The sequence below is a fragment of the Poromitra crassiceps genome, assembly GCF_964638095.1.
Source record: "Poromitra crassiceps genome assembly, chromosome: 10".
In the NCBI taxonomy this organism is placed as follows: domain Eukaryota; kingdom Metazoa; phylum Chordata; class Actinopteri; order Beryciformes; family Melamphaidae; genus Poromitra; species Poromitra crassiceps.
In genome coordinates this window covers 9,980,599-10,008,352 of record NC_139631.1, presented here as the reverse complement: position 1 = coordinate 10,008,352, position 27,754 = coordinate 9,980,599, and the positions used below count along the sequence as shown (strand labels likewise).

The 27,754-nt window shown below is 43.6% G+C and overlaps 1 protein-coding gene across 1 annotated transcript in view; it reads right to left on the bottom strand.

The window, feature by feature from the left end:
• vps13a (vacuolar protein sorting 13 homolog A) overlaps positions 1-27,754 on the bottom strand; it is a 70,704-nt gene that overhangs the window by 25,998 nt on the left and 16,952 nt on the right. Inside the window, exons 27-50 of the mRNA XM_083644342.1 lie at positions 27,515-27,594; positions 27,296-27,355; positions 24,790-24,985; positions 23,760-23,876; positions 23,554-23,657; positions 22,837-23,004; positions 21,830-22,137; positions 21,406-21,553; positions 18,227-18,392; positions 18,013-18,137; positions 16,996-17,183; positions 15,689-15,939; positions 14,595-14,773; positions 13,731-13,874; positions 12,441-12,650; positions 11,944-12,087; positions 10,041-10,145; positions 9,796-9,945; positions 7,708-7,969; positions 6,871-7,031; positions 6,410-6,519; positions 5,642-5,963; positions 4,422-4,558; positions 1,840-2,140 (exon numbers count right to left, since the gene is read on the bottom strand). Coding sequence (XP_083500468.1) covers positions 1,840-2,140; positions 4,422-4,558; positions 5,642-5,963; positions 6,410-6,519; positions 6,871-7,031; positions 7,708-7,969; positions 9,796-9,945; positions 10,041-10,145; positions 11,944-12,087; positions 12,441-12,650; positions 13,731-13,874; positions 14,595-14,773; positions 15,689-15,939; positions 16,996-17,183; positions 18,013-18,137; positions 18,227-18,392; positions 21,406-21,553; positions 21,830-22,137; positions 22,837-23,004; positions 23,554-23,657; positions 23,760-23,876; positions 24,790-24,985; positions 27,296-27,355; positions 27,515-27,594 — 4,136 coding nt within the window. The remainder of the gene's footprint in view (positions 1-1,839; positions 2,141-4,421; positions 4,559-5,641; positions 5,964-6,409; positions 6,520-6,870; positions 7,032-7,707; positions 7,970-9,795; positions 9,946-10,040; positions 10,146-11,943; positions 12,088-12,440; positions 12,651-13,730; positions 13,875-14,594; positions 14,774-15,688; positions 15,940-16,995; positions 17,184-18,012; positions 18,138-18,226; positions 18,393-21,405; positions 21,554-21,829; positions 22,138-22,836; positions 23,005-23,553; positions 23,658-23,759; positions 23,877-24,789; positions 24,986-27,295; positions 27,356-27,514; positions 27,595-27,754) is intronic.

Below are 27,754 nucleotides of genomic sequence, written 5' to 3'. Positions count from 1 at the left end.
GTAAAGTGAACACCGTCGCTGTTCGTTGTTCTGTATTCAGAGTTGGCAAAGTGAAGTCCACATAATATTCTGTTACTGTCAGAAAATATGTCATTCAGCAAAGCATGTGCAATGCGAGGCGGAGATTTCTCTGTATCATCACAGGCAGTCGCTCACTTTATCAGACTCTGCATGTTGTGTGATTCTGCAACGCGACCCCCCTAGTATCATAAAACAAGTTTTCTTCCAAATACCGATCTTTTAAATCTTTTAAACCTGCCGCAAGCGTAGTGACAGGACAAGAGTGTAAACATGCAACATTAAACGTCTGGTGCCACCTTCGTCATCGTTAGGGATGGTAAAAAACAAAAAAACAAAAAACAAAATACCGATAGCAGCACCGAACGTCCAGAACGTTATCAATACTCTGGTACCGACCAATCAGGAACCGGTACCAAAATAATACCGGTGCTCGATACCCATCCCTACTTATTATTCATAAAACCGGGGTTATATTCATAACCTTAAGATTTGCAGCCCATTAGCAAGAGGATATAGGGAAAAACTCACCCTAGAATTAATCTTACTGCTACAAAAGTAATGTAAGAGGGACATCAGTACAGGGAACTTAGAAAAGAAACACAAATAATCAAGAGGGAGAGAGAGAGAGAGAGAAACAGTCAAGAGAGTGCAGAGCCGGGTCAAGATTCTATTAAAGTGCAAACAAAACAAGCACATACGTAATATGCACAACAACTGACAAATCAAATGGAGAAAACAGCTCATTTTCTGTTTAGAGATAGATAGATAGATAGATAGATAGAGAGAGAGAGAGAGAGAGAGAGAGAAAGAGCGAGAGAGAGAGAATAGAGGACAACTGAAGAGAATACACAGCATTCCAATAAGTGAATATGAATGATTGGGACATTTACTATTTTGGTTCAATTTGTTCCTCATCAAACAAAGATGGTGCACTAACCTGCACACAAGGTTGTACAGTGCTTTCATATCAGCAGAAAAACTCCTAAACTCAAGCTGCCTAAAAACATGATAAAGGAGCAGATGTATAACTTATTTTCAAAACACGCTGTAGATTTATTTTGTATGCTAGACTCGCCCGATTAGGAGCATGTGATCCCTGGGAAAATGTCTTGCTATCCCAAAATAGAAATTGAAAAAACAATATACTATACTAACAATATAGTTATTACTCTTGCAAAAAATACTTGAAATGTATCATTTTCTAGACCAGCATCCACTGATCTCACAGGTCTGCTGCACAGCAGACCTAAGACAACAACAACAACTACTGCTCAAAGGCAAGAAACCAAGTAGCAACAAACACTATCAAGGACACATTTTGCACTATAGAGAGCCAAAGCGAACATCAGGAGAGACCACATAACATTTCACTAGGACCAAAATGTTTAAAAAAATTGCGGATTTAAAGAAAATCTTTGTTCGATGTTGTTTTTTTAAGTTTTGGTCCAAGTGAAATGTTCTACGGTCTCTCCCGATTCTAAATATAGTTGAACCGTTTGGTTTGAGTAAAACTATTTTTATAAGCATTTTACGACATGTCTATGGGAAAATAAATGGCGGATGAAAATCTCCGGTACCATGCTGAAGCAGGAAGTGACATTCACTTTGGCTCTCTGGACGTACACAAACGACCTATTTTGGATTGAAAATAATAATGGCGAATTTCACAGAAAGGTGACAAGTTTGCACCCCTGGCCAATAGGTTGTTACAGTAAATTCACACAAAATGTGAATGAATACTTTAAACGAATACTAGGTCTCTTTTAAATGTCTTTAAATGACCTTTGGCTTGATGTCCAACATCATATCTCCCTTTACCTTATTGTTTTGTAGGAAGTTGCGAGGCTTGAAGGAGAAGAGGAGGGGCATGTCATGCTCCAGCGGGTGTTTCCGGTGGATATCATCAGCCTTGTACTGCAGCAACCTGCCCGTCTTATTCACCATCCAATAAGGTGAATGGATCGCCACCTCTGTCTGACCCGGCTCATATTTGACATGCACCGCTATGTCCAGTTCAGCCCTCTTCCTCTCCGGCCCATCGCCCTCTCCAACTGCTTCTTCCTCCTCTCGCAGAGACTGGAACACGATGAAGGTGATCTCATCCTGGCCGCTGCGGAGACTGTATGACAAGATCACTACCCAAGATCAATTTAATTGCAGAGGGCAACATGAAGGTCATTTTCATAGACATTCTTCTAATGAGGATGATGGTAAAAGAAAATCTTCCTCATCCTCGGTTGTAGGCTAATAAAGGTGTGGCTTTCCACGTGCAATCTTTAACCAGCACATTGACGGAGAGGTGTATTAGTGAAGAGTAGATTCAGCATAGTTACGTACTTAAGTAGTTAGATTGTACTGTTGGCATACATTATTTTAGGGTACATTTTATAGTGTGTTGTTGGTAGTATTTAGTAGGTATGTTAGTGATTTAGTGACAGTTGATTTTAGTAGTTGTAGGTTAGCTTTAGTTTGTAGTTCAACGTTGTGTTTTAGCTGTTGAGCTAACAGCTGGCTTTTCCAGTACATTTGTCTGGCGATTTAGAATCACTACGACTGGAGGAAGCGCTCTCTCTCTCTGGGTTGGTTAGCTGTGTGTTCTGCAGCTCCAGTAGCAGCCAGGCGGGTTGCCGGTGCAGCACTCCCGCTGCCTGTTGCCTGCGTGGGCAAGATAACCGCTGGTGACTATCCCCGCATTCAAAGCATTTGATCGACCAAAACCCTATTAAAACCCTCCTCACCCTTTAAAAAAATAAAAGATTCAGGGTCTGTTTTTGATGACTCAAAAAAAAGGCAGACTGCAAACAAATAATCAAAGCAATAATCAGAGCGACAATGCAAACACAGGGACGTTCAATATAAATCCAATGTATTGGAGGTACAATGAAAACCACTCACAAAAGAAAAATGTCCCTTACAGGCTAGTCAAAATAATCAAGAAGCAAACTAGATGTTATTCACCAAAAATAGAGTTCAGACTTAAAAACAAACAAACATTAACAATAAACAAAAGTTGGAGATTCTGTTTGTTCACTTCAATTCAGTTCAGTGAATTAGAAAATGGTCGGCGGGCCACTCTGCACGCTGTCGCGGGCCGTATCTGGCCCCCGGGCTGCAGGTTGAGTATCACTGGACTAGAAGATGGAAATGGAGTGTAACGAGTTGCCAATTCAGTCTGATATCATGCTAACGTGATAATGTCCGACAGAGCAATTGTGATGTCACCAGTGAGTGATGTAATCAGTGAGGTCACTCTGTGAGTGATGTTATCAATGAGTGATGTTATCGGTGATGTCACTCAAGCAATTGTGATGTCACCAGTGACTGATGTCATCAGTGAGTTATGTCAGTTTCCAAACCCACTCCTTTTCATTGCAGAAGCCCCCCAGTCTATTCCTATTAGTCCTGAGTATAAGGAAAACACCAGAGAAAGCAGTAGGCTATATAGATGGTTGTTTCACCACATTATATCACCACAGAAGCACAAATTAAATGATCAACTTACCGGGTCTTCAATGTTTTTTTATGAATCCATCTGCACTGATGCAAGTTTTAAATGCAATACATTAGGATGAGGCCTATATCAGGCCTATATGGCATTAATTAAAGAGGGGGGGGACCGGGGGGTATCTAAATGTGACAGCTTTGATATGAGGGAGTTTGTGAAGAAAGGGAGAAAGTGAGGAAGATGGCAGATATAAAGTTCATCCATGATGTGGTAAAGTGCATTGAGCTGTCAGCATTCTCTCTACAAGGACAGCAGTGAACAGATGAAGCAGTGGTATTACACACATGAACATGATGAAAGGTTTCCACAGGGTGTTCTGCTCCTGTAGACCACCAGAGGTCAGCAGCGCAGAGGAATGCACTTCCTGTGAACAACCCAACTGCGACCGTATCGCAGCACTTGGATGCTACCTAAATAAGTAATTACACTTTAGAAATAACACCCCCAGTTTCTGTTTCATGACGTCACGGTCATGCACATAGTGAGCTGTGATTGGTCTACTTTTGTGGGGGGATAGACGTGAACATACAGACAGACCCTGTTCTCATCTAGACAGCTTGGCTTCGGCTTCAGCTGGCATGTCTTAAAAGCTCATCTTTTCAAGAAGTACCACCCATCGCCATGTTTTTCTAGTCTCCCATTTCTTTTGGCTGCTTGAAATTTTGGTGATCGAGCCATATTAGCATATTCTACTGTTGTACTAATTTTAAGTCGATATAGATAAGGTCAGCTTCAAACATAAGAATGTGAGCATATCAATGAAATGCATAACACTGTCACAAAAGTGTTATTCATGGCAATTATATTCATAACAATAGTAAATGGCAGCAACTAAGTAATCCAGTATACTGTAGATATGATGGATATGATATGATGGATGTGATGGAAGGCAGACCTGTACTGAGCAGACCAGTCCTGAGACAAGTAGTCCAGCAGGCAGAGAGCGAGACTGGACTGGTCGATGACTGCAGTGTGCAGCTGGGCACAGTGGCCCGGCTTCAGCGTGGCCTCAGGGGCGGAGTCTCCGCTGTCCTGTTGGCCAACAGGCAGAGAGGGACAATGAGGAAAATAATGAATCCTAAGTATTAGATGGATGCCATCTTTATGTGAAACCTTGGCTTGCCAAGAAAGCACAAGATTAATTGTGACATAGAGTGCGTTTACATGCAGACAATAAACAGTTTATTAGCAGATTTCTGGAGTTACCTGATTATTCAAATGGTCATGTAAACAGCATAAACCGATAAGCTTTATCCGTTTATGGCCGTTATCGGGTTATGAATAAACCGATAAACATACCTAGGTTTTTGGCCAATAACCCGTCTTTTGAGTGCATGTATACAGCGTATCAGGTTTCTTGTGGGTTTATACATCTGCGCATGTACAAGTTGCATGTAAAAAGTTGAAATACCGCCGCCTTCTGGAGAGAAATCCGACTAATTGACTGAATCATGTAAACCCGGGTTTTTCCTATTGTCGGATTATTAAAGTGCATGTAAACGCAGAAATCTGATTATTGCCATAAACTGATTACTCACAGTTATCAGTTTATTGGTGTGCATGTAAACGCACTCATTGAGAAGGTGAAACGGTTTCCCTCACTTTAACTTGCGCTTCTCGTGAGACATAAAGGCATGTGACTAATGCGAGGCTAAGGCAGGCGTTACACAGCAAATATATTCATGCAACTCCGTTGAGTTGGTGAGTTGCACGTTGCACGAGGTTCATGGAACTTTACTATTAAACAAAGCATTTCGTATGCATTCAAAACGACAACACAATACTTTCAGGTTTGAAAGGCGGGAAAGTGATGATTTACAGCAAACATAATTTTGTTTTGACATCAAGTTAAAAAGTTACTAATTCAGCAAATAAATGTCTTCGCTGTGGCATAATATTAACATAATAAAAGATATGTCCAGTTAGCAGTTAAGCTAACTGTCCAGCTAATGTCGAATGCCAAATTAAATGTGAAATACTTAAATTACAGATGACAGTGATTTATTTTTCTTGGATGTATGTCACAAGCTGTATGCTGTCCATAGTTTTTGTTAGTTACACTATCAGTTAGTGGTAGTAGCACTATAACTGGCCCATTCATATGTTCCATCCTACCTTTAGTTTGTAGGTGATGGGGTACGGCAGCCAGTTGCGTAGCAAGATGGATGGCCACAGGTGAATGACGAAGGGCTCGTCAAAGTTCTCGCCGACACTTCCGGTGTGTGTGGACATCACAGCGTCGCTCAGCGTCACAATGTTGACTATCAGCACACCGGCCTGGTTTCCACGACGTCGGCAGGTCTGCTGGAGGCGCGTCCCGGGCTCCTGGCCCCGAACGTCCTCGTAGCTGAAGCCCTCAGACTGCTCAAACTCAAACTGCTCGTCCGGCTCCAACTGCCCGTCTTTCTCTGTTACTGGCTGCAGGCTCAGCTCAGACCTGCAGACGGCAGCAGAGAGCAGAGTGTGGACAGAGGTGAAGGAGTGTGTGTGTGTGTGTGTGTGTGTGTGTGTGTGTGTGTGTGTGTGTGTGTGTGTGTGTGTGTGTGTGTGTGTGTGTGTGTGTGTGTGTGTGTGTGTGTGTGTGTGTGTGTGTGTGTGTGTGTGTGTGTGTGTGTGTGTGTGTGTGTGTGTGTGTGTGTGTGTGTGTGTGTGTGTGTGTGTGTGTGTGTGTGTGTGTGTGTGTGTGTGTGTGTGTGTGTGTGGATGAGAGGAAGGTGAAGACAAAGTGAGAATGTGGAGACAGAGAGAGAGAGAGGAGAGAGAGGAGAGTGTGTGTGTGTGTGTGTGTGTGTGTGTGTGTGTGTGTGTGGGGGGGGGGTTCTAAGGTCGAGTGTATGAAGTTGTGTGTGGATGTAAGATTTGTTGTTTGTGTGTCTTCCTCACCTATATGAGTCCAGAGGCACGCAGAACTCCTCAGTGGGGCGAGATATACCCAGACAAGTTGGCCCTTCCATCACTTTGAATTTGATCGATTCATCGAAATGATTGATGATCTGTGTGAAAAGGAGAGAGAGAATGAGAAAAAGGAAAATCATCAAGATTTTAAATGTATTCTGCATTTTAATTACATCTGTAAACGTATTCCTATTTGATCAATTAAGATCTAACTTAGGGCTGGTGCTTATTATCATAGCGTGAGTTTGGTATAATCTGGAAGACAGAGCATGATTCTTGATACACAGTACATGCTGCCCTTCTGAGGCTTTGGCATTAGGGAATCGGAAAGCGATCAATGCACCCTGAAGGGAGATCTTGATGTATTTGCTGCCGCCTAGCCGAAAGTACAGTCTGTTCTACAACCCTGGCTACTTTCACTAGGGCGTATGAGATGATTGATGGTGCACCTGGAAAGGAGACCGGATCTTGATGTACTTGCTGCCCTCTGAAGAGTAGATCTGGCAGACCAGGAAGCGAGTGACGCCTGAGTCCGTGTGCATCACACTGTACAGCGAGCGGCCCACCTTGATCAGGGGGATCACAGAGGCTGAGGTGTGGCCCACCGGAGCTGGGGAGAGGGGAGGAAATGAGCTGCAGTTCATGTGCATTTGGCTTGAGGGTGTTCTGTTTTATTTGTTTTGTACACCCATACAGTAGCTTACTATCAGGCAAAACGGTTTCTCATTCAGACTTATTTGTGTAGAAATAGTTTCATTCCAAAATGAAATGTATACAGTGGTTAAAAATAGTGACCCCCCCCCCCCCCTCAACCCTTGGTAAAACTCACTTTGGAATACTATTGAAGTTATTAGTTATCTCAAGTAGGGATGGGGATCGTTCATTTTTATTGATATTGATACCATTTTCGAGTCTGCTTATTGATCCGGGTCATTATCCACTAGCACTACCACTATCGATACTTTTCTATTATTTGGTGGAAAGACGAGACCACAGTAAATTCTTAACAGAACTGGTGCTTTTATTGCTTAACTGTGAGTTACGCAACACCTAAACCCGCACACGCCAGTTTCCTCAGGTGAGCCGACCGGCACCCTTATTGACTTTCTTTAATGACAGCCTGGTTGTTCTCATGTATGTTACGGGGTCCGGTGCCCCTAGACCCGAGCTTACAAGAGCCGTTCTACCGAACCGAACAACTGTGTTGGCAGTGGTGTGTGATGCATAATCCAACATCTGACTGTTTGCATGTGCATGTATGTACAAGTGTACCCGGTGGAACTCACTGGGCTGTATGAAGTAGTCCTTGGCACTCAACGAGGTCATAGCAGAGAACTGGTCGGAGTCCGTCATGGTTCTTGAGTAGTCCATGTTGAGGCTCTCCCCGTCTGGTAGCTCCACAGTGCGGTTGCTGCTCTGACGGCCAATGGGACAAAACATCTCGCTGTGGAGGATGGACACCGGCAAGCCCAGGCGGTTTTTCACCACAAACGGAGCCTCTTCCTTCTGGAAACGCTCCGCTGTCTGCTTGGCAGCCTCCGCAAACGCCTGGGGACACATAACAACATGAAGACACACAGGTTCAAGATTCAAGAGTCAAGATTTTTATTGTCACTGCGTAGTACAAGTATGCACGTGTGAGATTATTATGCTGTGTTACAGCATGCTGTGTTACAGACAAGGTGCAGTAGGTAAATGGGTACAAAATCACAGCAAACAGCAAATAGAGCACACAATACGAACAACAACAATAACAACAATAGGGCAATATAAACTCCATCTGTATACATACTCCATGTATACATACTAAATGTATGTACACACACACACACACACACACACACACACACACAGACACACACACCCACACACACACACACACATATATATATATGTGTATACACACACACACACACACACACATATATATATGTGTATACACACACACACACTAGGGGTGTCACGGTACACAAAAGTCATGGTACAGTACGTACCTCGGTTTTGGGGTCACGGTTCGGTATGGTACGAAAACGGGGGGAAAAAGCAACAAATCCCAAATTCTGTTTTTTTCCCTTTGAATTTTTCTGAATTCTGCTTTTTACGCTAATTTTACCATCAGAAATAGTGTCTAATAAGTGGGAATGAATAAATGTTTTACTCTAGAGCAGTGATTTCCAAAGTGTGGGGTGCGCCTCCCTCTCAGATGTCTGTATTCCAGCTGTTTGACAGGGCAAAGGCATTTCCCCCCACTTTAAATCTTTATTGTACACAAGTTTGTAAACAGAGCGCATGTGTAGAATAGCCTACCGTGATGCCCGTACCGTGAACTCACGGGACGAATACATGTACCGTGACACCCCTAACGCCGGCATTCCACTGGTTGCATTGCGTTGCTTTGCGGCTGATCTCCGGTTTTACTCCGTGCTCTGTGCTGCGGCAACACTCACTGGCTGCGTGTAGAGCACGTCACGGCTCAGCTGCGCCAGACAGCTAGAGTGACGAGACCGACAGGTTATCACTGTAAAATCGAGCGAGACAATTTGTATGTGGGATAAATACAACGACAAACAGGCAGAAGACCATTGTTCCCAACTGGAGGAGCAGAGGAGGGGTGGACTTGCTTGGTGTTGTCCTTGTAAAAAGGATGTGATGTGTCATATATTATTTTGTGGTTTTCCACTTCAATTATGAACTTTTCCTCATACATATTTGTCCTCTGGCTTGATATTGAATGCTGTAAACACCTCTGCCCTGTTGATTTCATGCCTGGCTCCGCCCAACTTGCTGCGGCTTTGCTCCGTCATCCGTGAAAAATAGAACCCTTGCGTATCTTTTTCGGAGAGCTCCGGATCGTCGGAGCTGGGACGGAGTAGACACGCAACGCAGCGGAGTAGGTGGGAGTTGACACAATGATTAGAGTGGAAACGTATCGGCTCCGATGCCGTACCGCAGCGTAGACGGACCGAACACGGACCTAGTGGAATGTAGGCGTAACACACACACACACACACACACACACACACACACACACACACACATATATATATATATATATATATATATATATATATATATATATATATATATATATATATATATATATAAAACTCATTTCAAGTTTCCCATTCACAGTTTACAAAGCTGCAACTCCAGATTAATAGATATCACAGGTTAATACTCACAGGTCGAGCTGATTAGCTCTGGGTTAGTTATTCATGACAGGAGTGTTGAATGATGATAATGAAAATATAAAAGAAAACATCCCGTTGCTTCCTTGATTCCTCCTCCCTCTCCCCACCATGATCCCCTCTCAGATGTCCATATACTGTATGAAGTTCTATTCCCCTTTAACTCGTTGACTGCTGTTTCCTTACCGTGCCAAGGTTAGCCAGCATGCCCAGTCCGAACTTGGAGAGCGTGATGTTGAGCTGGTCCTTACTGCTGATGGTGATGACAGTCTTATAGTCCGGTACATTGCAGTCCACCTCATCTGAACCTGTGTAATTCACTTTCTTCTTCTTCATCTGGTTACAGAATGGTAAGATGGTTAGAGATGCACATACTGAGCACGCGCGCGTGTGTGTGTGTGTGTGTGTGTGTGTGTGTGTGTGTGTACTACCTTCAGTTCCAGTGCCCAAGATCTGAAGCCATCTCTAGTGCCGTCCTTCTCAAGGGGCTCCAGCAGTGGTTCCCACACTCCCATCACCTCATTGAAGTAGTGAACCTAAAAGGGACAACACAAGACAAACTATGATTTCCTAAATACTATACTATATATTGTGGTGAGCCTGTCTGATATTCAGATAGGCTGCTACAATGAGTGTACATATGGTAAACGTTGACATGAATAAAGGCAATGTGAGACATTAACTCTAAATAACAACTGCGTATCATAATTCATCTTAAAAAATGTGTGCATGCACTTCTGTCTTTGAGTTATGTCTTCGAGACACTGGAAAGATTTAAAAAAAAAAGTCAAAAGCACAAAAACAAATGTTTTTGGTCCTCGCAAATTGCTATTTTAGACTAGAACGACCGCAACGCTGACTTATGCCTCCGCCATTAGTTCATTCTTGAGTCCAAGTGGATGTTGGAGCCAAATTGGAAGAAATTGCATCAAGGCGTTTCTTTGCAGAATTGGATATTTGAGCCAAATGTGAAGAAATTTAGTCAAGGTGTTACTGAGATATGGCGTTACCGAGCTTGAAAATGGCATTTGTTAGGTCACTGTGACCTTGACCTTTGACCTTTGATAACCAAAATGGAATCAGTTCATCCTTGAGCCTAAGTGAATGTTTAAGGCGAATCTGATGAAATTCCGTCCAGGCGTTCCTCAGATATGGCGTTAACAAGCTTGAAAATGGTGTTCGAGAGGTCACAGTGACCTTGACCTTTGACCTTTGACCACCAAAATCTAATCAGATCATCCTTGAGCCTAAGTGAATGTTTAAGGCGAATCAGATGAAATTCCGTCCAGGCGTTCCTCAGATATCGCGTTAACAAGCTTGAAAATGGTGTTCGAGAGGTCACAGTGACCTTGACCTTTGACCTTTGACCACCAAAATCTAATCAGATCATCCTTGAGCCTAAGTGAATGTTTAAGGCGAATCTGATGAAATTCCGTCCAGGCGTTCCTCAGATATCGCGTTAACAAGCTTGAAAATGGCGTTCGAGAGGTCACAGTGACCTTGACCTTTGACCTTTGACCACCAAAATGTAATCAGATCATCCTTGAGCCTAAGTGAATGTTTAAGGCGAATCTGATGAAATTCCGTCCAGGCGTTCCTCAGATATCGCGTTAACAAGCTTGAAAATGGCGTTCGAGAGGTCACAGTGACCTTGACCTTTGACCTTTGACCACCAAAATCTAATCAGATCATCCTTGAGCCTAAGTGAATGTTTAAGGCGAATCTGATGAAATTCCGTCAAGGCGTTCCTCAGATATCGCGTTAACAAGCTTGAAAATGGCGTTCGAGAGGTCACAGTGACCTTGACCTTTGACCTTTGACCACCAAAATCTAATCAGATCATCCTTGAGCCTAAGTGAATGTTTAAGGCGAATCTGATGAAATTCCGTCAAGGCGTTCCTCAGATATCGCGTTAACAAACATCCGGACGGACGGACGGACGGACATCCGTACGTACGGACGGACAACCCGGATCCATAATGCCTTCGGCCTGGCTTCGCCGGCGGAGGCATAAAAAGTTAACGGTTAAGGTTAAAGGTTAGTCAGAATTAGGGTTAGGCTTTTAGAACTTTGGGTTGAGGGTTAGGGAATTAATGCAAGACAAAGTATGAAAATATAATGTGAACATCAGCCAGTAGATTTATGTGCTCATAACGTGCGCAAGGGTGTGGGTGTGTGTGTGTGTGCGTGTGTCTGCGTGCATGTGTGTATGTCTGCGTGTGTGTGTGTCTGCGTGCGTGCGTGCGTGTCTGCCTGTGTGTGCGTGTGTGTCTGCCTGTGTGTGTGTGTGTGTGTGCGCGCGCGCGCGCGCGTGTGTGTCTCCGTGTGTGTTACCTCCAGGCTGAGCTGGCTGTGCAGGTTAATGAGTGTGCTCCAGTCCTTGACGTCTCCACAGAAGGTGGACTTGGCCAGGAGCATGGGGATGGTGCGGTGCCCCACTCCTGCCTCCAGAGTCACACAGATAGAGTCGATGGCCATCTGCAGTGATGAACAGTTTGCGGAATCAAACGCCACATCCTTAGACCCTATGCTAGAATACTGAATACCTGTTTGCCCATGTGAAGTCTAAAATATCACTGCAAAAAGGATTCATTATATAAATGTGACCGAACGTAATAAAATAAAATAAAAGCAAGAAATCAAAACAAAGTTATTCACAAAGTGCTACAGTATCATGATCAAGTTGATCAACACATGGTAAATGTATTGGAGCATAATACTTTAACTTAATGCTGTATAACTATAGAGTCAATGATTATTCTAATAAAATGATCATCATATCACATACTCTGAATATTATCCGTTCAGTCCCAACAGTGATGCTGGATTACCTTTAATGACTCCCCCTGTGGCTTCAGTAGAGCCAGTGACTGTGTGCCCTCGTCCCCCTCCTCCTCCAGGAACCAGAGTTTGAGCTCCTTCCAGCTCCGCCTCTCCCACAGCTTCGGGGGCACAGGGCTCTCCAGCTCCTCGGGCGTCTCTGGCACTGGCGTCAGCACTGACTGGATGGTGATCACTGTGTTGATGATGATTGGAGATACCTGGGCAGATAGGGGGATTACAGATACTGTATACAAACTCCTTAAGACTATAGAAAGACCATCATTGAGGAGTATCATACTCCTCAATTATGGTCCATACTATTCATACTCTATTTCCTCTGCTCATCTTTTGGTTTTCTTTCACTGCATATCTCATTTAATTATGCATCCACTGGCAATAGCCAGGCCGGAGGCATTATGGTTTCGGGTTGTCCGTCCGTCCATCCGTCCGTCCATCCGTCCGTCCGTCCGTCCGTCCGTCCGTCCGTCCGTCCGTCCGTCCGTCCGTCCGTCCGTCCGTCCGTCCGTCCGATGTTCGTTAACGCAATATCTCAGGAACGCCTTGACGGAATTTCTTCCAATTTAGCTCAAACGTTGACTTGGACTCAATGATGAACTGAATCGATTATGAACGTCATTTTCAAGCTCAGTAACGCTTTGACAGAATTTCTTCACATTTTGCTCAAACGTCAAAGTCTGGACAGACATGGATGTCGACTGCTTGTCTGACTGCTGCGGTTGTTCTAGTTTTTAGAGAAGACCTTGGTATAAACCAATAGCAGATGCCTTTCTAGATGACTTTCTGTGATTTTTATATAACTCACCTGTTAAAATTTAAATAGTTATTAAGGCTTAAATGTATGCATAATTAAGGGTGTGGCCGCTTTGAGTGGTGTCACCTCCTCCCCCAGCACCACTCTCATGCAAATATGGTCACCTCTGGCTCCAAAAACACAAAATGACGCTCAAAATGCCAAACTCGAGGCTTCAAAATGGGAGTCTACAAAGCAATGGGTGACGGTGGATACATCCATATTTTTATATTCTATGGTTATAATGACAACATTATTGTTGAATACCACCAGCCAGCAGTAGTAATCAAGGCCAGATCAACAGTCAGTTCATCTCCATTTACTAACAACAAGGCATTATTCCTCAACCATTTGTTTAGATACTGGATAGAATAATCTTGTCCTGGCTAATGCTTTTCAATATTTGAATTTGAAGGAAATCCAACTTCCTCGATTGACTGACTGCATACAGAATGAGTAATCGTAATAAAAGAACTACTACCAGTACCTTCAGTGTGAGAGCATTGATGGTGACCTCCATCACTTGAGGAGAGGTGGGGGACTGGGTGCTCTTGAAGAACACCTGACAGGGCTGCAGCACTGTGGTCACATTGTTTATCCTCTTCTCCCTCAGGAAGGGACACGCCATCACCTGCAGCAACAGTAGGAATCAAACAGATTATCACCATCATCATCATCATCATATATAAATAAAATAAAATAAATAAAAGTGCGGGTTGGGCGGTGTGTGTGTGTGTGTTAGTCACGATTTTGCGGGTGGTGTTAGTCACGCAAATCATGACATCATCAGTGATTTGTGACTCAAATTATGACATCACATCATCAGTGATGTCAAAATGTTGTAGCCCATGGCTAGAAATCGAGCGCACGAGATTGCTATTAAAATTGCCTCCAGAGTCTCCACCCTAGAAATGGAGCGCGTGTAGCACGCGAGATTGCTAGTCTTTTAAATGGTCTACATCGGAGGTGATTCTCAGATGCTGACAGATGTAAATTGATCTACTTTAGGTTTTTCTGATTTTTCTCACATTTTTCTCCCCAAATGTACTGGGCCAATTCCCCCTGCTGTCACAGTCGTTGCTCCACCCCCTCTGCTGATCTGGAGAGAGCCGTAGACTAGCACATGCTTTCTCCGATACATGTGTAGTCGGCCATCTGCTTCTTTTCACCTGACAGTGAGGAGTTTCACTGGCAGGACGTAGCTCGTGCATTGGAGGATCACGCTATTCCCACCAGTCCGGGTCTCTGCGGTGGTAGACGAGTGCTTTTACCTCTACACTACCCAGATGCCCCTTATCTACTCTTTAGTACTCTAAACAGCTCTTATTACATTACAGTGCAAAAGATTAACCTTGAGGTCCTTGATGACGGCGGTCATCAGCGATCCCTCGGCGTCACTCTTCATCACCAGCTCACACTGCGTGGTCATCACCAGCGCCGGGGCATCGGCACGCGTCAGATCCGCCACAAACACGATCTCCGGGTTCCGCACAATAACGGTAATCTCCATTTTCGACACCGCTGCTGCAGCTTCAGAAAAGATTAACAGAGGAAAATGTGCGCTAAGGTTAGCTGGGAGAATGGAAGAGATGCAAATATAGAAATACTCAACTACAGGTACATCTTGTAGAAAACTACCAAACGTACAGTATTTTTGGCATGTGCGCTGCCAGTTTGTAAACCTAAGCCGATCACATTTGCTGCTATTATGTTGAGTCGGTCAGCTACTGTTACGGCTATGTAATGTTTACAACCAGTATGTTTAATGGTGGAAAAGTCAACTATAACTTGTTATTGTTCTAGCGACATATTGTTTTAATCATTCACGTTAGATTTGTCTTTACCAGAGTCGGGAAAACGACAATATCTCCAGTCATTTAGCATCGCCCGAATATAACCCTGAGTCGGTCACCCGAAGTCGCCCAAGCTCCCCTGACAGATTTCTCTCATAAAATCACTTTCCTAAACTATTTGGACATTTATGTGTATTCATATGAAATGTGACATGTCTAAAGTAATTCCACAAAACTAGCTGGTGTTCACTGAAATGAAAAGCCACACAAAAGACCGTAAAGTGCGTTCTACTGGATATGACCGACTCACGAAACACTGACGTTAAGTCCTAAGCGGAGTACAGGATAAGGATAACATCTTTATGCAACATTTATTTATTTATTCACATATGCTGTATACTCTACTGTGTAAATCTCCCTATAGACAAACAGGTAAAGTACCCTCAATATAGAACTGATTTCATTGGTATTCTTTCTGAAAGTCAAAGTAAGCTTTCGAACTCAAAACATATTCTATCCTTTCACAGAGAATTTTACTATTGTCTCTTCCGCTTGCTTTTCACTTGGCTGTGTCTGATTAAACAACTTGTTTTGATCCTGTTCAACTGAAAGTCAAGAGTGGCAGCTGATTCAATTGAAAATGTCAACCCACTGGGCTCTTTAGATGCAGAAGCAGAAGCCTTTTTATCCCCCCCTCCGCTACTGGTCTTGGGCTGTGGTGCTGGAGCGAAACCCTGCTGCGAGGCCTTGAGGAAGATGTCCGCCACGGTGAGCAGGAACTCCATGCTGGCACACAGGTACACATCCTGCACCACCGTTTCCAGAGCGATGCCGTCACGGCCCTGATGGTATTTCACCTCCACCATCGTGTTCTGCTCAGCACCGGGACGCAGCGCCATCATCCTGGAGGGGAAACGGGTGGGTTGGGGTAGGGAGAGGGAGAGAGGGAGAGGGAGAGGGAGAGGGAGAGAGGGAGAGACAGATGTAAAAGAGCAGAGATCGACAGAACTTGTAAGTGCAATCCCAGCGGCAGCGGCGCTGCACACACCTTCACTAACATTATAGGCCCTATAATGTTAGTGAAGGTGTGTGCACCTTATGTGTTATGCCCTATGATAGGGCATAACACATAACATTATCATTTTAAATCCTCTTTACAGCCTCTTAAAAAATCTGCTTTAAATCTCCTTTAACTGTTAAAAAGTACCGTTTCAGGCACAGTGTAGGCAGTAGCACCAGTACTGTTTCAAAAGTATTGTTTTAGAATCGGTATCAGAAAAATACTCAACGATAAACATCCCTACTGATGAGTCAAATTTGCTTTTCCACCGTCTGTCTTTTCAGGCTTTGTCTTTTCAAGCTGACATGCTACACCACCTTCTGGGGAGAGATGGAATTGATGTGTCATCATTTAAGATGCCATATTGTAATATGAGTTCATATTATGTACACTACCAGTCAAAAGTTTGGACACATTGCATTTTTTTTATTTTTTTTTACTATTTTCCACATTTTAGAATAATAATAAAGACATCACAACTATGAAATAACACAAATGGAATTATTTTGTGAGCATATTTTTTTTTTTATCAAAACAATCTAACAACAATCTAAACATCACCTTCACAGAAACAAATTTCAAGCATTTAAGCAGAAGACTTTAGATCAAAATAGTTTAAGATAATGAACAGTACATTCAATCAGGTGTGTCCAATCTTTTGACTAGCAGTGTATATAATATTAACTGAATATTGTAATGTATAATATTGTGTGTGTTTTGATCGGCGAGTGGACACGAGTGCATGTGTCTGTGTGCGTGCGAGTGTGTGCCGGACCCGTTAACATGTTACTGTGCAGGTTAAGATATTACTGTGCAGGTTAAGATGTTACTGTGCAAGTTAACATGTCATATACATGTGCGTCTGTATTGACAAAGGTGTTCACATGTGTCCCGTGTACCTCGGGGTGACCATCTTGACTCTGGACCTCTTGTCGTCCAGCAGGCAGTCAGCCAGTCGCACTGAGGCCTTCATGGAGCTGTCGGAGAACATGTGGAGGGAGGTGGAGATGGTGCCGAGGGTGAACTCTGCCAGCTTCAGCTGCTCATCACGACAGTCCAGCGGCTGCTCGTCGTAACTGTCCAGCAGCTGCACATGGATCACAACACATGGGGCCAAATTCACATTGCAGAAGTTATGGGAGGGGGGGGGGGGGTTGAGCATGCCTTTGCTTGCCTTGCACACAAATGTATTCGAAACCTTAGCCTCTTTGTCTTTCCCATCAGTGAGGTGGGAAATTGAGCAGTGGACTTTTCCCCTTTCCATGTATTTTGACTGTGGCTTAATTATTTTCTTTTAGGATGATGGTGAATTGCAAACTTGTCCTTTTGTACTTGTACATTTGTGCCAATAATAAATCGGAGAAAGTTAGAGTGTATCAAATGAGTCTCATATCAATCGCTGAATCACACTCCAAATGCATTGGTCATTGCATTGAATTTGTTAACAATATAATAATTTGTTCTCATGTCCTCTTGTGTGTGAGAAAAATTGTGTAAAGGGTTGTAAATGTGTAAATGTAAATGTGTGGAGGAATGAGGCAAAAAAGTTGCCAGTCTGTAGGTAAAAACACATTTCAAACATTCAATAAAGGATTTAGTGGACTGAGATTGTCATCTTTTTTATTTTCAACTTTTGGAACTCAACAATTCATACCTTACTTGATGTCTTTGCTGTTTATTAGTATGCAGATTTCCTCTTTTACATAAAAAAAAGAGTTGATGAGAGCTTTAGACATGTTAAAGGCTTTCGGGTGTGTAAAGAAAGGAGCGTAACAGTAACAGTCAGCGTCAGAATGACGTGTATCCTGCCTGTATGTGAGCATGTGTGTGTGTGTGTATGTGAGCATGTGTGTGTGTGTGTGTGTGTGTGTGTGTATGTGAGCATGTGTGTGTGTGTGCGTGCCTGTGTGTGTTACCTCAATCACATTGGGGCTATACAGGACCAACGTCATGGAGTCAAACTTGAAGTCTAACTTGAGCAAGTTCTTCAGCTTGCTGTTCTTCTGCGTCTCCACAACAGCAGCTGTCACCACTGTGTTACCTACAATTAAGACAGTTGACATTGGACAATTTGTATCAATTTCAAATCTGAATCCACACAAACGTACACACAAATACCAGTCCCCTTACTGCTGGTTGGTCCTGCGGCACCGGATCCCTGGGACTCTTTGTTGGATGAGGTGTCTGAGGAGGGGTCGGTGGCGGGCTGAGGAGCTGGGACGGCGTCAGACGTCTCTGACAAGTTCTCACTCAGAGTCCTCAGGACCACCGTCATGTCATCCTGGCTCAGGATCAGCTGTCGGGAACAGACGCGCATTTGAACTGTACTATTCTCGGCAAGGCTTCTTGATTTCCATTTATTCCCTGACAGATCACTTATCAGTAAACACAAACAGGCAGATAGAAACCAAACTGTGAGCCAAATATACATGCAGACATTATTACAGTAAACATGAGAAAACACATTTATATTAATCAGTAAATGTGTTTACCTGTCGTGGGCCAGCAAATGTAAACATTTCCCCAGGGTACATTGAGAAACTATCTACTGAAAGCCTACAAAAGATCAAGCAAAGGCACAAGAAGAGCATACTGATGCCAACAGAGAGGTGAAGAAGGTCAAGGCGGACAAGCTGAAATACATCCACAGACTAGCAGAAGAAGCGGAGGACACCGGCGGAAATATGAGGCAATTGTACTGTATGACACTACCAGAAAAAGAATCCGCTAAGGCCAGTGAAAGATACAACTACAAGTTTGATGACACTATGACCAAAGAAGGTCAACTCAATAGATGGACGGAACACTTTGAGGAACTGCTCCACCACACCAAGCCCCCGAGATATAATCCAACTAGCAGAAACCGATCTCCCCATCAGCTGTGACATACCCAGTAGGATGGAGATCAGCAAGGCTGTACAGAATCTAAAGAACGGCAAGGTAACAGCAGCCAGGACCAGATCATAACAGAAACATTAAAGGTAGATTTATTTTGGATACCACTGTGGGGCTGCTGTATCCACTCTTCGGAAAGATCTGGGAAGAAGAAGAAATAGCGTCCGACGTGGGAGAGAGCTTTATCAACAAGCTACCTAAGACAGGAGACCTGGGTAACTGTTCCAACTATAGAGGGATTACCCTACTCTCTGTGCCAGGGAAAGTGTTCATTGGAGTCATCCTGGATAGAATGAAGGATGCAGTTGACCAAGAGCCAAGAGACCAACAAGCAGGATTCAGGAAGACCGATCTTGTGTCGACCAGATTGCCAATTTGCCACTCTTCATAATTATCATTGAGCAATCATTAGAGTGGACTTCCTCTGTATGTCAACTTTACCGACTATGAAAAAACAGTCAATATTCAACAGAGACCCTCTGCAGGCTTTGAGCCATTATGGAGTACCCACTAAGCTGGTGAACCTCATCAAAAATAGCTATACTCGAATGACCTGTAGAGTGATACATGAAGGACAGGTTCGAGGTCAAGACCATGGTCAGACAGGGTTGCCTATTATCTCCATTCTTATTTCAACTAGCTATCGACTGGGTCATGAGAACAGCAACTCTGGATAAAGACAAACCAGGATCCAGTGGGCTTTATGGACACAGCTGGATGATGTAGATTTTGCAGATGACTTGGCACGGTGGCTCAGTGGTTAGCACTGTTGCCTCACAGCAAGAAGGTCACGGGTTCGAACCCTGGTCCGTCACAGGTCCTTTCTGTGTGGAGTTTGCATGTTCTCCCCGTGTTCATGTGGGTTTTCTCCGGGTGCTCCGGTTTCCCTCCCACCATCAAAGACATGTATGTTAGGGTTAATACTACTGTCAGTGCCCCTGACCATGGCAATGGCAAAAGAGCTGGAGTTGGTCCCTGGGCGCTGCACTGCGGCTGCCCACTGCTCCTAGTTCTAGGAAGGTTCCTAGTAGAGGATGGGTCAAATGCAGAGGATGAATTTCCCCATGGGGATAAATAAAGGATAACTTAACTTAACTTAACTTAACTTACAGTCACACATCCAGCATCAGATGCAGAATAAGACCACAACACTTGCGGCTACGCGGGGCGACCCAGTAGTTCACCTGGTAGAGCGCATAGCACTAAAGCTTTAGTCCTTCACAAATCCGACCAGTGGTCCTTTGCCACGTCATCTCCTCTCTCTCCCCCCACCTTTCCTGTCAATCTACTGTCCTATCCAATAAAGGCACACACAAAATGTCCCTCCCCCCTCCCCAAAAAAAGAAAACACAGAAAAAACTTGCAGATATCATATGCTTCCAAAATCATAAAAGTGGTCCTCATTTGTGAAGATTATCTTGCTGAAAACAAAGTTCGCTGTTTCATAAACTTGTTAACCACAGACCTTATTTCAAGCATTTAACCAAAATCCAAATACAAAGATCCTGTTGACTTTTACACATAGGAACCGGAAGTGCTAATATCCAGGTCTTCCCGACTCATTCCTGCCATGCTCTATTACCAGCAGCAGATGGAATTGGAAGATGGAGATTGGTCGGGCAAACACTATGAAAACCAGTGTCAAACACCAGCAGACAAGCTCTGACATGGAACCCTCAAGTGAAGAGGAAAAGAGGCCGACTAAAGAACACCTGGCAACGGGATCTCCAGGCAGACATCAAGAAAGAGACTGCTATACACCTGGTAGCAGATAGAGAAGAAAGCTAATGACTAAGAACTCTTTAAGTCCCTTGTTGATGGCCTATACTGCAGGAGAGGTGTCAGGTAACTAAACTAATTACAGTACACTGAGAAACTCTGCAGATCTCCTGAGTAACATGCAGAGAAAACAGTATTGACACAAGGCTCTCTTTCACAGTCCTCCTGATGTCACTGTGTTACTTGGGAGTGCATCATACTATGGTTTGATTTGTCAAAGTGTAACACATGTTTTATTATGCATCTGCGAACAGTCACTAGGGCAGTTAAAATCCCATGGTCCTCTACTCTGGTCCTAAGGGCAAGAACACAAAGCATTTTCATTGAATTGCATTCACCTGTCATCCCAGGTCTAAATGGTCCTTGATTACACAGCTAGAATAAAAACTACTTGGGAAATAAATACACACAAAGCACAAACACCCTGTCACCCAGACATATACAGCTGGTGAGTAATTCTCATGCCCCCACATGACTAGCCTAGGTAAACCCAGCCACCACGTGACCTGCTCTCTCAGTTCCCAGTCACTATCATAGCACATAGTGACTGAGAACAGGTCTGAGAGCAGGTCACGTGGGGGATGGGTTTACCCAGGCTACCACATGACCCCACACAACCCCAATCCTCTACTTACGTTCATGGGCTTGAGATGAGCAGTGATCTCTATGTCAGGTATGCTGTGGTACCAGGTGGAGGAGAGGTTTCTCCGGATGGACAAGTCCAGGTTGACCGGCTTCAACAGCTGGGTCTCTCCCACAAACTGTCCCTCTATGTACATCGCTCTGGGAGCAAGGGCAACAAAAGAATTACAATCAAAATATTGTAATTGAAAACCAATTATTGACCTTTACTGCTTAGCAATATTTTCTTTCAGGAAGTAAACATGAAGTGGCATCTTTACTATGAGGGTGAAAATATGAATCAGGGAGAGAAAGGCGGTTTTATTTGATGGGAGGCATGGAGAGGTGTACAAATCTGATGGTTTTATTGGATATAAATGTATGTACTCCTACTAGTGCAGCATGAGGTCACCCTTAAAGATAAATGTTCACTCTCACCTATACATCTTGAGGTCGCTCAGTTGCACTGTCATAATATCCACAACAGGCGGGATCTTGACATGGGTTTTGGACAGCTCCTTGACGAAATGGTTCTTGACGGACAGCAGACCCAGATCGGCCACAATGACATTGGTGGAAGAGGAGGATTGAGGGAGGAAGATGACGGGTGCGTTAAAGTGGACCTCCAGGGCGATCCGTGTGCTGCGCTCCGCCAGCTCCATCACACCTGTGGCCGCCTTTTCTGCAGCCTGGACCGTCACCTCAGCCAGGGCCTCTTTAGCTGCCTGGAAGTTATTGATGAACGCCTGATGAAAATAGGGCCAGTGAAAGAGCGTAGGACGGGAAGGAATGGGAGTTGAATCAGGGATGAGGGAGAAGAAATGGGAAGGGGAAAAGAAACATGAAATGTTACAGATGATTTTGTTTCAAAATGGCAACATACTGACGTTCACAATGAAAGTTTGAGCATGTATCTACACTACAGTCCTCTATGATATCATAAGATGGGAAGGCAGGACACCCACTGTAACAGAAAACTGAAAAACACAACAAATGACTAAGTATAAATATGTGGTGAATATCCCTCAATAGAAAGTTAATCAGAGAAGATCAGTTAACTTTTTTGATGTAAACTATAGCATGAATTAATTTTATGGATCATTTATGAATCGGAATCTGAATGTGTTATAATTTAACTTGAATCATTGCTCTTACGCTTTTTCCGGTTCAAACTCTGGACCAGCACACATATTATTTATTTTGCTATTTTCTTTCAATGGTGTTACAGAAAAGGTAAATACTGTATCTATACAATTACCATTATGTAATTTGCCAACTCAATTTTGTGAATGTTTATTTTATCAGCCTGTTGGGACCTACAATGAACACCCGCATAGGCAAACTGACTGACATAAGACTTATAAACTCATACTCATAAAAACTCATAAAGACATAAGGCTTATAAATTATTTAGTTATGGTGTGGATGCATGTGTAGATTCTTACCAGTATGGAGGAGACAAACTTTTTGAGGAAGATGACTTGGATGCATCCTACAGTCAGTGTGACAGAGGTGTCCACTTTACACATGTCCAGATATGCATCTCCTTCTGTTGCAACTGTGTAGTTCACCATGCGGAAGGAAAACACCTCCTTATCCGCTATGGACACCGCCTGGAAAATGAGACAATACAGCAAGAACACAATTAGGATGGATAGAGCTACAGGTAGAACGGAATGATCAATTGGCTACTACACCTAGGAATTCTACTATAAAACTTGATATATTGACATGGCATCATCAGTCATTTGATGTTTACTAAATATCAACCAGTTTGTAATTTTTGGTTTTTATAGTACTATATAAATAAAGAACATAATAAGATAACAACATAATCAATATTATTGTATATTCTTGAGTACTGAGTACTTTTTTTTTTACAATTTAAAACTTATAAATAAATAAATAATAAATGCAATATTTTTATCCAGAACAACTTGTGCAACAGTAAAATATGTCAACAGTCATAAAATCCCAGAATCACAACTATTAAAAAAAACTGTGCAAGCGGTAATAAATAAATAAATAAATAAATAAATAAATAAATAAATAAATAAATAAATAAATAAATAAATGCTAAGGACTAGAGGGGATAGAGTATGATTGTTTTCAGAACAAAGGGACAAGTAAGAGGGAAACTGCATTGTAATTGCTGACCATACCTCTTTGTACAGGGCCTCTTTGTCACAGTCCAAGATGATGATGTTCCTCAGGTTGGCCAGAACCTCCATCTCGTTCTTCCGCATCAGAACCTCAGAAACCAGACCTGGACAGTTACAACATGACATGTTAGTTGGAAATCTTAAAACTCATAACTCACATAAATGATCTCTCTTTAGATAAAGCATTTATTACTTCTGTACTGTACCTTCAATACTGATCTCTGAGATTCTGGCTTTCTGTCCTCGGATGAAAACCTTCAAACTGTTGAGATCTGCTCGGATGTGCAGATTCACCACATCTTCAAACTTTGATTTCTTAGAAGCTGGGGTGAATTAGGTGAAAAGAAAGAGAGGAAAGAGAACAAGTTTAGAGAGACCGAAGCTGAACAAAACCGACAAGAGATTATGGGGATGAAGAGAAATAGCTCAGCAATGATAAGGTTTATAATTACTGATCAACCTAACTTGATATATCCTTTGACTTTGTGTGACAGACTTTCTTACGTGTTTCAAGACTTTCTTATGTCTGTCTTTGACTTTGTAAGAGGTCGGGCTGTTGTGAAGCGTATAGTGTGTTGGTGTAGTGTCCTGTGCCTGTCACTTCTCACTTTCAACCTTCACCGCTGGCTATCGGAAACGTGAACAGGAGAAGCGAGCACGTAAGTCTCTCCCTGCCAGTACATAGCCTCTCTAAAAAGCGAGCCCTATGTAGTGCCTCGTCATGGCGACACGGTAACTGGGTACGACTTTGACCCTGGCTGAACTACAAGGGACTCGGAGGAGGCCTGGCCCCTAGACGTGCAGGTCCATGTGTGTGTAGATATGCCCTGGTGCCCATGAACCAGCCCCCAGCTATGGGTAAATAGTGCCACTGCCTAGTGGATACCTCTGGAGAGGAATAGGCTAAGACCCTCCACCCCTACAGAAAATGGACCACATTTGGGTTGGCGTCAGCAATGGCATCCGACTGTAAAAACAAAAACGTGCTCCAAAATAAATCCTCAACTTTGGCTAGACTGAAAGCCATAGCGAGGATTCAGTCCAACCCAGCAGAGCCTGGAAAGAGGACTCTAAACAGATGATGATGATGGTGATGACATTGCACAAAACACATCAAAACCATTTCATGAAACATCAAAACATTTCTATTAGCTTTCCATTGATCTTACTAGTATTACAATGAGGTTAAAAAATGTGAGATAACAACAGGGTGTAACGATACTATTAGTTACTTACGTTTCTTGGCCACAGTAGACTCCTCCTTCTTCTCCTCCTCCCCCTCTGCCTCTCCCTCATCCTCCTCTTGGATGGTGGGAAGCTCCTCCTGCCCTCCCTCCTTCTTGGTGGACGGAGGGATGAGGCTGTTGAGGAAGTTCATGGCATGGAGAAGAGCCTCCGTGTGGAGATGAATATCAAGGGATGAGAAGTTCACCTGATGGGCAATATAATATAAAGTTAAAACACTAAAGGATGCCAAGACTGATTTTTTTTTCCCCATACTCGGGCACAGCAGAGAAGAGCAGAAATGGCATCTACCTCACAAAGTGTTCTGTGACTGTGTTTTGAAAAAATGCTACAGGCCAATTTGTCTTGTTATTTTTAAGCAGTGCAGCCGCTTCTATGTGTGTCCATTTGTAGCACGAGATGTCTATTTGTAGCATGAGGGGGCAGGGCTACTGGGAAGAGAACCCATAGATAGGGATAGGACGGGTCTAGAGAGTCGGGATTCAAGGGGTGGCTAGGGGGATATGGGTGGTGGGAGGCGGGGGCAGGGCTAGGGAAAAGGGGTCGTAGCTAGGTATAGGAAGGTAATAGATGAATTAGCCTCCTGAAAATCTGTGCAAAGATCGGCGCAGCCTGGGGTCCTTCAGGCTAGAGTGAGGTGCTCGGCGCAGGCGAATGACGTGCAGCGCACAGGCCTTCTTGAGGCATCCTCTCTGCCCATGGTAGGATTGCCTTTTCCCCGGGAGGGTCTGGTGAGACGAAGGAGGAGCCTGGCCTGGAGTCACCGACAGGGCCTTAGACCCTCCATGCACCGAAGGGTATTTCAAAACTGCGGTGTAGCACTAACTCTATTGCAGCGGATTGGGCGTGATCAACCCTTCTGCGGGTAACGTTGCAGACAGTAGGAAGTAGGAAGGCTGATCCGTGAGCGGTTGCTTCTGGGACGCGGGTCGGGGTCTTAATCGGCCTCAGCTGGGTCTACTGGGCGAGGGTGTATGATGTTGACAGACCCGAAACACCTTACGACCCCAGCTAACATCACTGATGACGCGTCCCAGCGCATGCTGTAGTATGTATTTTAAACATACGAGGTCACAGTTTTTGTACAGGTAAACAACACATCTCAGAAATAATGTGATAGCTTTTCCACAAAGCTTCTACTACATTTTCTCAGATGACTGCTCCTAAACCTGCACCGCTGACTTCAACAGCTGGGTGTGGTTTTTATTATGAATTTGAGAGGAGTGGAGGAGCAGAATTGAAACTGAAAATTGAAAAGAAGGCAAAAAATAATACTGAAGTGATAAAGAACAAGCCCTCATTTTTCTTGACTATACTTGACATTGTTAACACATTCACTGCCAGCCGTTTTTCAATACTGTAGTTAGCTTCTGCCAGAGGTTTTTTTTGAGGATTCTGGCTCATTTTACAAGAGCCGAGGATTCTTTTCTGCTTGGACTTTGTGAACACAAAGTTCACAAAAGTTCTAATAGAATGTGTGCTTTCTCTGTCTAAAAGAGTTAGTTTGTAGAGTTAGTAGTTATGTAGATATTAGCCGTTGAGTACAGCATGGTTTCAGAGATTTTCAGAGAGTTTTGAGATAAATGGATTTTTAGAACCACCTCACGTGCCTGTGATTATGGGTGCCCTTGGGCAAGTCTGTATACTGTATTGTGTTTGTGTGTGTGTGTGTGTGTGTGTGTGTGTGTGTGTGTGTGTGTGTGTGTGTGTGTGTGTGTGTGTGTGTGTGTGTGTGTGTGTCTCCAAACTCCTCCCTCCGTAGGTGTGTCTCTGGTGGCTTTGCAGTGTTTTGTCACAGGCGAGTTTCTGTTGCCTCACAGATCCCAAAAAAAGAGAGGGGAATCGCAGGAGCGGGGAAGAGGAGAGGAGAGGCGAGGGGGGGGGTTGGACACGGGAGAGAAATTCCTTCGCGATCCCCTTCTTCCAATCTTGAGGCGTACTCCGCTCTCGGTGTGCTGCTGCTGCTGCTGCTGCTCGTCTGTGCTGCTGCTGCTGGCGGCGCGGCCGCTCTCGAGCGAGTCTGGATTACTGTAAAACGGGCTCGTTCGTTTCTTGGGGTGTCGGTTGAGAGCTTTGATGAAGCTTTTGCGATTCTGGTCTTATTTATGCTCAAAGGTACTCGAGTGTGTGTGTGTGCGCGCGCGCGTGTGTGTGTGTGTGTGTGTGTGTGTGTGTGTGTGTGTGTGTGTGAAATCGAAAGCGTTTTCGCCAAGCCATTTCCTTGAGAATGGCTTCCTCCCGCGGCTGTTTTTGCTCGGCTTTCTCTCTGTCTGGAGAGCACTGTCGCCACTTAGTTGGTCGGTAAAATAGATTATACACATTCAATACCTCCAATATTGGTATAGGAGACGTAAAAGGGTTTGATCGATGTCCCACCGTCAAAAAAAAAAATTTTTTTTTTAAGCCGAGATATCTCGTCAATGGCAGTGAACGTGTTAAAAAGAAAAAAATATAAAGACTTGACCAAATCCGATTAATTATTCAGCGATGTCCTTACCTTGATGAGCTGCTCTGTATTTTTGTGTTGAGACTTGAACTCGGGACCAGTCTTATCAGCCTAGAAAAGACACACAATCCTCACTGAGTTAGCTACTTACCCAACACCACCATCTGGGGAGGGAAATTGTTTGGGATGCATACTGACATTTTGGGGACTATGAAATGTAATGCATTTGAATGGCTCCTATTTCCATGTATTGTACAGTATCACAAATACCTTAGTGTACTCCAGACTGAGCTTGTCATCCTCTGTGTTGTCTAGAGTGGTGATCAGATGAACATCCTTCTCTTCAGAATCTACACAGACAACAAGGGGGAAACAAATAAAAACATACCTACAGCAATCAATACGATTGACGAATTCACAATTGCTTATTAAAAAGTTAGTAATGATGACAGTCTTCTCACACAAAAGTCTATATTTGAATGTGATGACAAATCCATCACCTGAAATTAA